Source organism: Oncorhynchus tshawytscha, linkage group LG05 (assembly GCF_018296145.1).
Source record: "Oncorhynchus tshawytscha isolate Ot180627B linkage group LG05, Otsh_v2.0, whole genome shotgun sequence".
Taxonomy (NCBI): domain Eukaryota; kingdom Metazoa; phylum Chordata; class Actinopteri; order Salmoniformes; family Salmonidae; genus Oncorhynchus; species Oncorhynchus tshawytscha.
Window position 1 is genome coordinate 68,313,730 of NC_056433.1, and position 15,712 is coordinate 68,329,441.

The 15,712-nt window shown below is 42.4% G+C and overlaps 1 protein-coding gene across 3 annotated transcripts in view; it reads right to left on the reverse strand.

The window, feature by feature from the left end:
• Positions 1–15,641, reverse strand: part of LOC112251183 (ecotropic viral integration site 5 protein homolog) — a 67,994-nt gene extending 52,353 nt beyond the window's left edge. Inside the window, exon 1 of one of the 3 annotated variants that reach the window (XM_024421998.2) lies at positions 15,394–15,641. In XM_024421998.2, coding sequence (XP_024277766.1) covers positions 15,394–15,480 — 87 coding nt within the window. In that variant the 5' untranslated portion in view covers positions 15,481–15,641. Of the gene's footprint in view, positions 1–11,753; positions 12,029–15,393 lie in introns of those variants that run through there. The other 2 variants (XM_024422001.2, XM_024421999.2) reach the window with 2 other exon arrangements.
• Positions 15,642–15,712: the final 71 nt, after the last annotated feature.

The window sequence follows — 15,712 nt, forward strand, 5'->3', positions numbered from 1 at the left end:
ACACTCTGAAGTTACTAAAACAGTTTGAATGATGTCTATGAGTAAAACAGAACTCCTATGGAAGGCGAAAACCTGAGAAAAATCCAACCAGGAAGTGGGATATCTGAGGTTTGTAGTTTTTCAAAGCTTGGCTGACCGAATACACAGTGTCTATGGAGTCAAGTTGCACTTCCTACGGCTTCCACTAGTTGTCAACTGTCTTTATAGTAGAATCCTCAAACCAGTTTCTAAAGGAGGGGCTCATGAGACCTGTTTGAGTCAGTGGTCTGGCAGAGTGTCTCAGGCTCTTGACGCGTGCTCCCGACAGAGTTAGCTCGTTCCAGTGCTTTTCTTCAGACATAGGAATTCTCCGGTTGGAAGCTTATTGATGTTTTATGTTAAAAACATCCTAAAGATTGATTCCATACATCGTTTGACATGTTTCTAAAGGACTGTAACGGAACTTTGAGTTTTTGTTTGGATGAAGTGCTTGCGCCTCATGAAGATGGATTAATGGGCTGAACACGCTAACAACAAGTGGCTATTTGGACATAAATTATGGACTTTATAGAACAAATCAGTCATTTAGTGTCGAACTGGGAGTCCTGGGAGTGCCTTCTGATGATCATCAACGGTAATTGAATATTTATAGTGTTATTTCTAACTTCTGTTGACTCCAAAATGGCAAATATTTCTCTGGTTGGATTGGGCTCTGAGCTCCGTTATCAGATTTATGCTTTTTTTCCGTAAAGTTTTTTTGAAATCTGACACAGCGGTGGCATTAAGGAGAAGTATCTTTAATTCTGTGAATAACAGTTGTATATTTTACCAATGTTTATTATGAGTATTTCTGCAAAATTACCGGATGTTGTGCAATCAAAACATTACTGCACGTGAAGCGCCAATGTAAACAGAGATTTGATATAAATATGCACATTATCGAACAAAACATACATGTATTGTGTAAGATGATGTCCTATGAGTGTCATCTGATGAAGATCATGAAAGGTTAGTGATCAATTTTATCTATATTTCTACTTTTTGTGACTCATGCTGGAAAAATGGCTGTGTGTTTTTTTGACTTGGCGGTGATCTAACAATCATATGTTGTGCTTTCGCTGTAAAGCATTTTTGAAATCGGACACGATGGGTAGATTAACAAAGAAGTTTCTTTCATTTGCTGTATTGGACTTGCTAACCAGCTGAAATTGTGTCACTTCTCTTGCGTTCATTGCATGCAGAGTCAGTGTATATGCAACAGTTTGGGCCGCCTAATTTGCCAGAATTTTACGTAATTATGACATAACATTGAAGGTTGTGCAATGTAACAGGAATATTTAGACTTATGGATGCCACCCGTGAGATAAAAATACAGAACGGTTCCGTATTTCACTGAAAGAATAAACGTCTTGTTTTCGAGATGATAGGTCATTAATATGGTCGAATCCGGAAACTAAGGCTCGTATTTCTGTGTGTTATCATGTTATAACAAAGTCTATGATTTGATAGAGCAGTCTGACTGAGCGATGGTAGGCACCAGCAGGATCGTAAGCATTCATTCAAACAGCACTTTCGTGCATTTGCCAGCAGCTCTTTATGACTTCAAGCCTATCAACTCCCGAGATTAGGCTCGTGTAACCGATGTGAAATGGCTAGTTAGCTAGCAGGGTGCGCGGTAATAGCGTTTCAAATGTCACTCACTCTGAGACTTAGTGGTTGTTCCCCTTGCTCTGCATGGGTAACGCTGCTTCGAGGGTGGCTGTTGTCGATGTGTTCCTGGTTCGAGCCCAGGTAGGAGCGAGGAGAGGGGCGGAAGCTATACTGTTACACTGGCAATACTAAAGTGCCTATAAGAACATCCAATAGTCAAAGGTTAATGAAATACAAATGGTAGAGAGAAATAGTCCTATAATAACTACAACCTAAAATTTCTTACCTGGGAATATTGAAGACTCATGTTAAAAAGGAACCACCAGCTTTCATATGTTGTCATGTTCTGAGTAAGGAACTTAAACGTTAGCTTTCTTACATGGCACATATTGCACTTTTACTTTCTTCTCCAACACTTTGTTTTTGCATTATTTAAACCAACTTGAACATGTTTCATTATTTATTTGAGGCTAAATTGATTTTATTAATGTTTTATATTAAGTTAAAATAAGTGTTAATTCAGAAGTGTTGTAATTGTCATTATTACAAATAAAATAAAAAATACAATTTTTTAAAAAATAAAACATTTTTTAAATTGGACGATTAATCGGTATCGGCTTTTGTGGCTTTTCCTCCAAGAATCGGTATTGGCGTTGAAAAATCATAATCGGTCGACCTCTAGTGTGTTTGGCAGCATGACTGAAGGAGGCTTTGTTGCGAAATAGGAAGCCGATTCTAGATTTAACTTTGGATTGGAGATGCTTAATGTGAGTCTGGAAGGAGAGCTTAAGTAAAAGTTTAAATAATATATATAATTTTTTCATTTATTATTATTAATATTTTTAATTGGCCGATTAATCGGTATCGGCTTTATTTGGTCCTCCAATAATCGGTATCGGCATTGAAAAATCATTATCGGTCGACCTCTAGTAAAAATCCAAATAACTTCACAGATCTTCATTGTGAAGGGTTTAAACACTGCTCCCCATGCTTGTTCAATGAACCATAAACAATTAATGAACATGCACTTGTGGAACGGTCATTAAGACACTAACAGCTTACAGACGGTAGGCAATTATGGCGACAGTTAAGAAAATTAAGAAAACTTAGGATACTAAAGAAGCCTTTCTACTGACTCTGAAAAACACTAAGAGAAAGATAACCAGATGAGCAAGGACCCTAGGCAATTGTTTACTCCATGTGTAACTCTGTGTTGTCTGTTCACACTGCTATGCTTTATCTTGGCCAGGTCGCAGTTGTAAATGAGATCTTGTTCTCAACTAGCCTACCTGGTTAAATAAAGGTGGAAAAAAATAATAATAATCTGCGTGAACGTGCCTTAGGCATGCTGCAAGGAGGCTTGAGGGCTGCAGATGTGGCCAGGGCAAAACATTGCAATGTCTGTACTGTGAGACGCCTAAGACAGCGCTACAGGGAGACAGGACAGACAGATAATGGTCCTCGCAGTGGCAGACCATGTGTAACAACACCTGCACAGGATCGGTACATCCGAACATCACACCTGTGGGAAAGGTACAGAATGGCAACAACTGCCCGAGTTACACCAGGAATGCACAATCCCTCTATCAGTGCTCAGACTGTCCGCAATAGGCTGAGAGTAGCTGGACTGAGGACTTGTAGGCCTGTTGTAAGGCAGGTCCTCACCAGACATCACTGACAACAACGTCATCTATGGGCACAAACCCACCGTCGCTGGACCAGCCACGACTGGCAAAAAGTGCTCTTCACTGAGGAGTCACGGTTGTCTCACCAGGGGTGAGGGTCGGATTCACATTTATCGTCGAAGGAATGAGCGTTACACCGAGGCCTGTACTCTGGAGCGAGATCGATTTGGAGGTGGAGCGTTCGTCATGGTCTGGGGCGGTGTGTCACAGTATCATTAGACTGCCTGCAATGACAACGAGCTCAATCTAAACGCTGTGCGTTACAGGGAAGACATCCTCCTCCCTCATGTGGTAACCTTCCTGCAGGCTCATCCTGACATGACCCTCCAACATGACAATTTTCTGCAAGACAGGAATGTCAGTGTTCTGCCATGGCCTAGCGAAGAGCCCGGATCTCAATCCCATTGAGCATGCCTGGGACCTGTTGGATCGGAGGGTGAGGGCTAGGGCCATTCTCCCAAGAAATATCCGGGAACTTGCAGGTGCCTTGGTGGAAGAGCGGGGTAACATCTCACAGCAAGAACTGGCAAATCTGGTGCAGTCCATGAGGAGGAGATGCACTACAGTACTTAATGCAGCTGGTGGCCACACCAGATACGGTTACTTTTGATTTTGACCCCCCCGCCCTTTGTTCAGAGACACATTCAATTTCTGTTCGTCACACGTCTGTGGAACTTGATCAGTTTGTCTCAGTTGTTGAATCTTGTCATGTTCACACAAATATGTACAATTTAAGTTTGCTGAAAATAAACGCTGTTGACTTTTTTTTGCTGAGATATATATCAATATATATATCTGAGTTTAGATAGAACATTTGTGGTGTCTGATTTAGTTTGTTTACTTTCATGTTATCCAGGCATGTGTTACCCAGGCATCTATTGGGGTCTCAGTAAAAAGCCAGGCTCTACTATACCACCCCCCCTGCATCCCGAATGGCACCCTATTCCCTATACAGTGCACTATGTAGGAAATAGGGTGCCATTTGGGAGGTAGCCTCCTACTGGGAGCCAACCAAGAGTAAGATGTAAGGGCGTGAGATAGGCTCCTTCAGCACATCCCAATGTGTCATACCAGGCAGAACGAACTGGCAGGAGAAAAGATGACTATTTGGGATTAAAATTGAAAGGGAAGGAAGAGCGAGACAGCCTGTTCCAGGGTTTAATGCTTCAGATCCACATGTTGTTGTAGTAGGGTACAGTGTGGCTGGATGTGGCTCGGATAGACAACTCACTCTAGCGGATATCACCTCTGTGCTGTCGGCTCTTAACTGAAAATAATACCAAGAGTAGGCCAAGGCCTATGCAATTAAATAGTTGAAAGGGTTGCTGGTGCACAGGTGGTAGGCTTCCCCTACTGACATTCCTCTCAGCAGCTTGGCTTATGCAGTCTTGAGTCTCCCCTACATAAATCCTCAGTAGGTGCAGTCAGTGATCATTTCCTCCTTTGTTAAGCCAAGGAACAGAGGGGTGAATGGGGCCCGACTCAGAAGCAGCATCCCAAATGGCACCCTATTCCTTATATAATGGACTATATAGGGAATAGGGTGCCATTTGCAACCCAGCCAGAGAAGCATTCAGCATGGCTAATGAAAGACACAGCAAGGCCTAATTCTGAAGTCTGAATAAAGGGCTCCTCAGCAAACCAACATTGCCATTGAGATCAGGGAACTAAAAGTCACCAAGAGACTGGGAAAGGCATCTCCTTATCTGTGCTTGGGGACTAAGCCTACAGCAGACAAGAGCAATGTACCCAGTGCCACGCTGCTGAATAGACCAACATGGCACTATTAAACTAACTAGGATAAGCCTTGAAAAGCAGAATTTCCCTTATGTTTTCTACAACGTAAAACAATTCCAGCTTTCAATTAAGCCTATTTTCCTAACTAATTAAATGCAGGGCTCTACCGCGCAACCATTTTACTCCCATATGCACCTAAATATTCTGCTGTGCGACCTGGAATTCTTATTTAGGAGCACCAGTGCACCCAGAAAACACATAATCACCCAGATGATAATTGTGGCAATGATAACTTCACTGTACTGCAGCCCGAGTTCCATGGAGAATACACAGAGTGCAAATTTGTGACCGTCACGCTTGCACCATTACTACAAAGAAAGCGGCTTGTTACCGCAAATATTTTTCATTGTACTTCTCAATTTCTTTCTGTGCTCCTACTTAGGCGCACACGTGATCCTTGAAAACAAATAAAAAAGTCCATGTAGAGCCCTGACATGCTGTGAATTATCATAACCTTTTCAGTAAATAAGCATGAGGAAAATCAATGTTTTGCTATAATCCATTGCTGTCACTTCTGGATGAGAAAAGAAAAGAGAACCGAATATTATTTGTAATGCACTTGCACACAAACATACTTTCTCCACTCCACACAATAAGAACTCAAATCACAGTGTGGCACTGTAGGGAGATTAGAAAACAATTTTAAAATGTGGGCCACCTTCAGAGAACATACAGTGGCACGAAACCCTTTGGAATTACCTCCATTTCTGCATAAATTTGTCAAACAATTTGATCTGATCATCTAAGCCACAAGAAAAACAGTCTGCTTAAACTAATAACACGATCATACATTTTCATGTCTTTACTGACCACCGTGTAAACATTCGCAGCACAGGGTGGGAAAAGTATGTGAACCCTTGGATTTAATAACTGGTTGACCCTCCTTTTTGCAGCAATAACCTCTAACATTTTCTGTAGTTGAGGATCAGACCTGCACAACAGTCAGGGGGAATTTTTTTACCAGTCCTCTATACAAAACTATATCAGTTCGGCAATATTATTGGGATGTATGGTATGAACCGCTCGAGGTCATGCCACCGCATCTCAGTTGGGTTGAGGTCAGGACTCTGACGGGGCCACTCAAAAATACGTATTTTCTTCTGTTGAAGCCATTCTGTTGTTGATTTATTTCTGTGTTTTTTGTCGCTGTCCTGTTACATCACCTAACTTCAGTTGAGCTTCAAATGGCAGACAGATAGCCCTACATTCTCCTGCAAAATGTCTTGATAAACTTTTCTGTTGATGATAGCAAGCTGTCCAGGCCCTAAACCATGATGCTCACACACACCATGATGCTCCAGCACGGTTTTGATGTTGGTGTGCTGTGCCTTTTTTCTCCACACAGTGTTGTGTGTTCCTTCCAAACAACTGAACTTCAGTTTAATCTGTCCACAGAATATTTTGCCAGTAGCGCTGTGGAACATCCAGGTGCTCTTTTGCGAACCTCAGACGTGCAGTAATTATTCGTTGGACAGCAGTGGCTTCTTCTGTGGTGTCTTCCCATGAACACCATTCTTGTTTAGTTTTCTACGTATTGTAGACTCATCAACAGAAATGTTAGCATGTTCCAGAGATTTCTGGAAGTCTTTAGCTGACACTCTAGGATTCTTCTTAACCTCAGTGAGCATTCTGCGCTGTGCTTTTGCAGTCATCTTTACGGGACCGCCACTCCAAGAGAGAGTAGCAACAGCGCTGAACTTTCTCCATTTATAGACAATTGGTCTTACCGTGGACTAATGAACATCAAGGCTTTTAGAGATACTTCTGTAACCCTTTCCAAGCTTTATGCAAGTCAACCATTCTTAATCTTAGGTATTTTGAGATCTCTTTTGTTCAAGGCATGGTTCACATCAGGCAATGTTTCTTGTGAATAGCAAACTCACATTTTGTGAGTGTTTTTGTATAGGGCAGGGTAGTCCTAACCAACATCTCCAATCTCATCTCATTGATTGGACTCCAGGTTAGCTGACTCCTGACTTCAATTAGGTTTTGGAGAAGTCCTTAGCCTAGGGGTTCACATACCTTTTCCAACGTATACTGTGAAAGTTTAAACTATGTATTCAATATAGACGAATAAAATACAATAATTTGTGTGTTATTACTTTAAGCACACTGTTTATCAATGGTTGTGACTTAGACGAAGATCAGATCAAATTTGATGACAAATTTATGCAGAAATCCAGTTAATTCCAAAGGGTTCACATACTTTTTCTTGCCACTGTACATTCCAGGGTGCTTCCAAAAGGGTTCTATGGGAAAGGGGATGCATCCAAAAGGGTTCTATGGGAAAGGGGATGCATCCAAAAGGGTTCTATGGGAAAGGGGATGCATCCAAAAGGGTTCTATGGGAAAGGGGATGCATCCAAAAGGGTTCTATGGGAAAGGGGATGCATCCAAAAGGGTTCTATGGGAAAGGGGATGCATCCAAAAGGGTTCTATGGGAAAGGGGATGCATCCAAAAGGGTTCTATGGGAAAGGGGATGCTTCCAAAAGTGTTCTATGGGAAAGGGGATGCTTCCAAAAGGGGGTGCTTTAGTGCAGTTTACATTCAGCATTTTCAGATGGCCTCCGAGGTTCTATCCTCAATGTACAATGCAATAACCGTTACACATTAAGCTGGTATTCAATTGAAAACCCTAGGCTAGACAATTTACACGTGGCCTATAACAGTATTCCCATGTTGATGTCTAAAGGCTGACAACTGATTTTATGACAACACATCCACACACTATGATGTTGAGAAAATGAACACCACAAAGGAACTGAATTAGCTGTAAATATGATTTGTGAAGCCTCTTGTTTTTTCAGTTCTCTGCTAAATCACACTTTTGATTCAAGTGGATTGTGCCATCCCTGTAGTTTACTCTATATGGTTTATGGTTAGACAAGAATGAAGAGGGGAGCTCTCTGTCATAGAACAAAGACCAAAGTGTCATGGTGGTGAGTACAGACAAGCCAGTCCTCCACAAGCTCAGTCTCAGTGGTGTGATTCAAATCTCAAGTCACACTCCCCATGAGGGATAAATATTTTCCATAAAATCTAACAAGTTTCAATACCAGGAATAATTCATATTTCTCTCGAGAGTCTCATGAAATACCGCAAAAATCAAAGTGCCCATCTTAAGCACCGCATTGATTATATGCAACACAGGACACGCTAGATAAACTAGTAATATCATCAACCAAGTGTATGTAAGTAGTGATTATGATTGATTGTTTTTTATAAGATAAGTTTAATGCTAGCTAGCATTAAACGTAACAGGCAGTCTCCTCATGGAGTGCAATGAGAGGAAGGTGGTTAGAGCGTTGGACTAGTTAACTGTAAGGTTGCAAGTTTGTATCCCCCGAGCTGACAAGGTGAAAATCTGTCGTTCTGCCCCTGAACGAGGCAGTTAACCCAGTGTTCCTAGGCCGTCATTGAAAATAAGAATGTGTACTTAACTGACTTGCCTAGTTAAATAAAGGCAAAATCGGTGTCCAAAAATACCGATTTCCGACTGCTATGAAAACTTGAAATCGGCCATTCCGATTAAATCGGTCGACCTCTAAAACATACCCTCATAAAACTGACCATCCTACCAATCCTCGACTTTGGCGATGTCATTTACAAAATAGCCTCCAACACTCTACTCAAAAAAATGGATGCAGTCTATTACAGTGCCATCCATTTTGTCACCAAAGCCCCATCCATATACTACCCACCACTGCGACCTCTATGCTCTTGCTGGCTGGTCCTCGCTACATTTTCGTCACCAAATTCACTGGCTCCAGGTCATCTAAGTCCTTGCTAGGTGAAGCTCCACCTTATCTCAGCTCACTGGTCACCACAGCAACAACCACCAGTAGCACACGCTCCAGCAGGTACAGTGTATTTCACTGGTCATCCCCAAAGCCAACAATTCCTTTGGCCCCCTTTCCTTCCAGTTCTCTTCTGCCAATGACTGGAACGAATTGCAAAAAATCACTGAAGCTGGAGACTCATATCTCCCTCACTAACTTTAAGCGTCAGCTGTCAGGGCAGCTTATCGATCGCTGCAGCTGTACACAGCCTATCTGTAAATAGCCCATCCAACCAACTGCCTACCTCATCCCCATATTTGTTTTTCTGCACTTTTGCACACCAGTATTTCTACCTGCACATATAAATCACTCCAATGTAAATTGCGAAATTGTAATTACTTTGCCGCGATTGGCCTATTTATTGCCTTACCTCCTTGCTTCATTTGCACACACTGTATACAGATTTTTCTATTGTGTTATTGACTGTACATTTGTTTATCCCATGTGAAACTCTGTTGTTGTTTTTGGTCGCACTGCTTTGCTTTATCTTGGCCAGGTCGCAGTTGTAAATGAGAACATGTTCTCAACTGGCCTACCTGGTTAAATAAAAGGTGAAATAAAAAACTTCTGCATATGTGACAAAAAGTTTGATTTGATATCCCCAGCCTAATTGTTACAAAATATCCAAACGGAGATTCAGTGAAAACAAAAATCTGACATTGATTGATCTAGACATGTCCCCCACTCGTCTCAAAGCAGTGTGATGGTGCAGTCCCAATCAAAACGGTGCTGAAATTATAATCTAGGTGACCACATTCGACTATTGCTTTTGGATATGGTTGGATATGACTTTGTGAGTTTCAGTACAAACAAGAATTTGACATGCCTTCAATTGCATTAGCCTACTTTATTCCAATATTTTCATCCTTCAGCTAACTATAACTAAGGTGAGTATTCCACTTTATCTAGGCCCAATGACTGTTTCCTCACTACGCTGCCGGCCGCCTCCGCAGAGCTGTTCTCAAAACCAGTTTAAATAAATATAGCCTACTGATCTATCTTTATTTTCTTCTTTTTTGGGGGGGTTCAGGCTCATTTAATTTCTGTGATCTCGGGCCAGGCCTGGGCTCAGGCTTCAGGTCACCGGGCTTGCATTGTCAATTATGCGTGTGCTTAGTGTGAAGCAAATTCTCTAGGCTAAAGGCTTCCATGTAACAACCTGTTTAGATGTGCCGTTTTATTTGTTGTCAATCTGCTGCTGCACATGTTGTGTATTTTGTGGAATTACATTAGTGCTACATTGGTGGAAAATGTAAACTCATTTCCTGGGTCTTGTCATTTCATTTTTTCGGGAAATGTGAAGAGTTGTCCCTCTCCCGGGATCCCGGTGTTAATCGCTTCTCCCCACTACTCCTCCTAGCCAACAAACAAGCCAAGAAATCACTGCAGTCACATGGCATGAATGTTTGGACTGGACTGTGAGACAGCAGGACAGACCAGCATGTGATTGTATTACAAAGCGCTTAACCTTAATGTCTAAAAACAGGTGTGCCTGTGAGGGGTAGTTTCCTAGTGTTATCAACTAGGCTAGGTCTAAGCTACAAAGTGGTATAATAGGGAGGGAGATTTGTGTCTTTAGTCGATCAGTGAAAAAGGAGGAAGAAACGTGGGTCAGCTAGATACAGCATTACTAGCTAATACCCAGCATAGCAACAGATGACTGCATGCCTGGATCAGCAGTTAAGTGGATCATGAGGAAAGGAGATCTTCAGCACCCACACCATCCCAAATAGCACCCTATTCTCTAAATATTCCACTACTTTAGACTATAGGTTTTTGGTCAAAGTAGTGCAACATTTAGCAAATATGGTGCCATTAGGGTTAGGGTAGGGTTGTGGAGGGTTCCTGCATAGTGAGAGTTCCTGCATAGTGAGAGTGCAGCTATGTTTACTTCCAAGGCTCAGATGGAAACAGTGGGGGTTATAGAAACATTTCAGCAAGGATTTCATCTAGCACCTATGATGAAAATTCTTTGGTGTGCTTACATTCCATGAAAAGTAAACAAGCTAAGAAAAGGCGAATGGAAATTCAATGTCCTTGGCTGGCACAACTGACACTGACTTATTTATCACTGTACACAAATACTTGGATGGCTGTACAGTGGAGGTAACAGTTGCAGTTCTCTCTCTCTCAGCCAATTACTTAAATTACAGGAGTTTGTCATCCAAGGAAACCCTCATTTGAATAATTTAAAAGACCTCACATGGAAATTGACTGTGGTGGACACAGATTACCTTCAACTAGATATGCTGTCTCGGAAGTGTAAAACTATTAGCAAATAAAACATTTCAGTTCCACCATTGTGTGCCTAACGTTAACTTTACTATGACAGTAAAACGTAACTAACGTGTACAGCAACTGAAATGTGTTTAACGGGGGTTGTTTCTACAGTCATTATAAATGAGGCGTGAGTTTGTTAGCTGTCCACATTATAACTAATTGTCTGTTAAAGTTCATTGGATTGCTACAGGATTCAGTAAACATTTTGCATGAAGTTAAACTAGCAATGATTTATGAATTCATAGTTAACCGTTGTGCATATATTCGATGAGCTAACAGCTTATGAAAGTTGCTAACGTTAGTTAGATTGCTAGCTTAGCTTGTTGTAATACCCAAACAACGACCTATTTAGCAACATAAAAAGCCTACCTGAAATACAGTGCCCTATATACCAACATACGAAACACATTATTAGCTCCAGGCTATTTCCAAACACTTTAAAACGTTAGCTAGCTAGCTATTGTAGTTAGTTAGCCAAAGCAACAGCTCCTTGCTCATAAAAAAAGTCTGAACCGCGCTTACCGTGCCTAGTCGCGTTTTCAATCCTGAGAGATAAACATTAACTTTCCATTGGCCAAAGTACAACAGCACAGACTTGCGCAATTTAATTTAAACAAGTTCAATAGCCTGGTTTCGGATTTATTTTTAGACCGAGTCTGCTAGTTAGCTAGCTGATTCCACCAGGCAACAGCTCCACGTCCAAACAACCCATCGAGCCGAATACGTGTACACAAATCGACAGCCAGCTCGTGCCAACAAAAGGGCAGCTCCAATGTTTACATCCACCGTACAGAGCATGCGTCACGTCAGTCGACCTGAAAAACCCAACTACCGAAAAATAGTACACTACTACTGCCCTCTACTGTTTATTTTATTACTTTATTTATTTTATGTACCTTACACTTAGCTACAGTTTAAAAAACAAACCTTCAAGTTCCTTGATCAACTATTTGACCTCTTTATAAACTCTATAAACCTAGCAATAGCTAGGTTTTTGACAACAGACTTTTGAAAAATGTATCAAGTTCATGTCTATTATTTCTTGTCAGCACAAAACAAAATACACTATCAGAGATCATAAACTGGGTGGTTCGAGCCCTGAATGCTGATTGGCTGACAGCTGTGGTATATGAGACAGTTATCCATGGGTATGACAAAACATTTATTTTTTCTGCTCTAATTACGTTGGTAATCAGTTTATAATAGCAATAAGGCACCTCGGGGGTTTGTGATATATGGCCAATATAAGGGCTAGGGGCTGTATTGGCCACATACTACACCCCCTCGTGCCTGATTGCTTAAATATAGACCCATTTGATAATTGTGTATGATACATTTCACATCATTAAAAATAACCTAAACAATATCATATAATACAATATAAATCAAATCAAATTGTATTTGTCACGTGTGCCGAATACAGCAGGGGTAGGTAGACCTTACAGTAAAATGCTTAATCACAAGCCCTTAACCAACAATGCAGTTTTAAGAAAATACCCCCAAATAATAATTTTAAAAGTAAGAGATAAGAATAACAAATCATTCAAGAGCAGCAGTAAATAACAATAGCGGGGCTATATACAGGGGGTACCGGTACAGAGTCAATGTCAATGTGCTGGGGCACCGGCGCCTAGGTAATTGAGGCAATATGTACATGTAGGTAGAGTTATTAAAGTGACTATGCATAGATACAGGTCCTGGATGGCAGGAAGCTTGGCCCCGGTGATATACTGGGCCGTACGCACTACCCTCTGTAGTGCCTTGCGGTCGGAGGCCGAGCAGTTGCCATACCAGGCAGTGATGCAACCCGTCAGGATGCTCTCGATGGTGCCGCTGTAGAACCTTTTGAGGATCTGAAGACACATGCCAAATCTTTTCAGTCTCCTGAGGGGGAATAGGTTTTGTCATGCTCTCTTCATGACTGTAATGGTGTGCTTGGACCATGTTAGTTTGTTGGTGATGTGGACACCAAGGAACTCTCAACCTGCTCCACTACAGTCCCGTCGATGAGGTTGGGGGCGTGCTCGGTCCTCCTTTTCCTGTAGTCATCTCCTTTGTCTTGATCACATTGAGGGAGAGGTTGATGTCCATGCACCACACAGTCAGGTCTCTGACCTCCTCCCTATAGGCTGTCTCATCGTTGTCGGTGATTAGGCCTACCACTGTTGTGTCATCAGCAAATTTAATGATGGTGTTGGAGTCGTGCCTGGCCGTGCAGTCATGAGTGAACAGGGAGTACAGGAGGGGGCTGAGCACGCAATCCTGAGGGGCCCCCGTGTTGAGGATCAGCGTGGTGGATGTGTTGTTACCTACCCTTACCACCTGGGGGGCAGCCCGTCAGGAAGTCCAGGAACAAGTTGCAGAGGGAGGTGTTTAGTCCCAGGGTCCTTAGCTTAGTGATGAGCTTTGAGGGCACTATGGTGTTGAACGCTGAGCTGTAGTCAATGAATAGCATTCTCACATAGGTGTTCCCTTTGTCCCGGTGTAAAAGTGCAGTGTGGATTGCAATAGAGATCGCATCATCTATGGGTCTGTTGGTTCGGTTTGCAAATTGGAGTGGGTCTAGGCTTTCTGGCGTAATGGTGTTGATGAGAGCCATGACCAGCCTTTCAAAGCATTTCATGGCTACAGACGGGAGTGCTACGGGTCGGTAATAATTTAGGCAGGTTACCTTAGTTTTCTTGGGCAAAGGGGGGGCTATGGTGGTCTGCTTGAAGCCTGCTGGTAGTATTGCAGACTCAGACAGGGAGAGGATGAAAATGTCAGTGAAAGGGCCTCCCGAGTGCCGCAGTGGTCTAAGGCACTGCATCGCAGAGCTAGCTGTGCCACTAGAGATTCTGGGTTCGAGTCCAGGTTTTGTCACAGCCCGCACAATTGGCGCCGCCCCATGGATGTCCTTGTCCCGTGGCGCACTAGTGAATTCTGTGGCGGGCCCGGGCTAGGTGCACACTGATACGGTCACCAGGTGTACAGTGTTTCCTCTGACACATTGGTGCAGCTGGCTTCTGAGTTAAGTGGGCATTGTGTCATGAAGCAGAGCGGCTTGGTTCGGTTTCAGAGGACGCAAGGCTCTTGACCTTTGCCTCTCCCGAATCCATATGGGAGTTGCAGCGATGAGACAAGACTGTAACTACCAATTGGATACCACAAAATTGGGGAGAAAAAGGGCAAAAAATAATAATAATAAAAAATAATAAAATAAATATAATGTCAGTGAAGACACTTGCCAGTTGGTCAGCGCATGCTCGGAGTACATGTCCTGGTAATCCGTCTGGCCTTGCGGCCTTGTAAATGTTGACCTGTTTGAAGGTCTTACTCACATTGACTGATGTGGTGTACTCCGCAATGCCATCGGAAGAATCCCGGAACATATTCCAGTCTGTGCTAGCAAAGCAGTCCTGTAGTTTAGCATCTGCTTCATCTGACAACTTTTTTATAGACCGAGTCACTGGTGCTTCCTGCTTTAATTTTTGCTTGTAAGCAGGAATCAGGAGGATAGAATTATGGTCAGATTTGCCAAATGGAGGGCGAGGGAGAGCTTTGTACGCTTTGTATCTCTGTGTGTGGAGTAAAGGTGGTCTATAATTTTTTCCCTCTGGTTGCACATTTAACATGCTGACAGAAATTAGGTAAAACTGATTTAAATTTCCCTGCATTAAAGTCCCCGGCCACTAGGAGCGCCGCCTCTGGATGAGCGTTTTCCTGTTTGCTTATGCCGGTATACAGCTCATTGAGCGAGGTTTTAGTGCCAGCATCAGTCTGTGGTGGTATGTAGACAGCTATGAAAAATACAGATGAAAACTCTCTAGGTAGATAGTGTGGTTTACAGCTAATCATGAGATACTCTACCTCAGGCGAGAAAAACCTTGAGACTTCCTTAGATATTGTGCACCAGCTGTTGTTCACATATATGCATAGGCCCCAGCCCCGTGTCTTACCAGAGGTTGCTGTTCTATCCTGTCGATGGAATGTAAAACCCGCCAGCTGTATGTTCTTAAATGACGTTGTTCATCCAACATATAAACATATAAACCATCATATAATAACACCTTGTGATGTTTATTTTTGCTCTGTAAAAGAATATGTTCCTATTAGCTGTAGTCTACTAAAGTCAAGGGTAACTGCAAAGTACTAGAAGCCAATCGCTACAGCACAAACTCACCTGTGGCTCATTGTTGCCTCTGACAGTAGTATTAATTCCACAGGAAGTTTCGGAATGTTGCTGTCTAGAGTGGATTACAGAAAACATGCCACACTCAGAGGGGGTGAAAGAGTAATCTCCGGTTAACCCAGAAGTAAAATCGATGCAGAATCTGCCCACGGGAGATTAGTGACAGGGAGACTATTCAATGTCAGACAGAAGATGTTGAAATAAAGGTTCACTATCAGCTGTCCAGCTCAGACTAAAATAAGCACTTTTGCCTTTTTTAAAACAGGTGAGAATGAGGTTAATGGCAGAGCCGACTATCGTGATCCACATA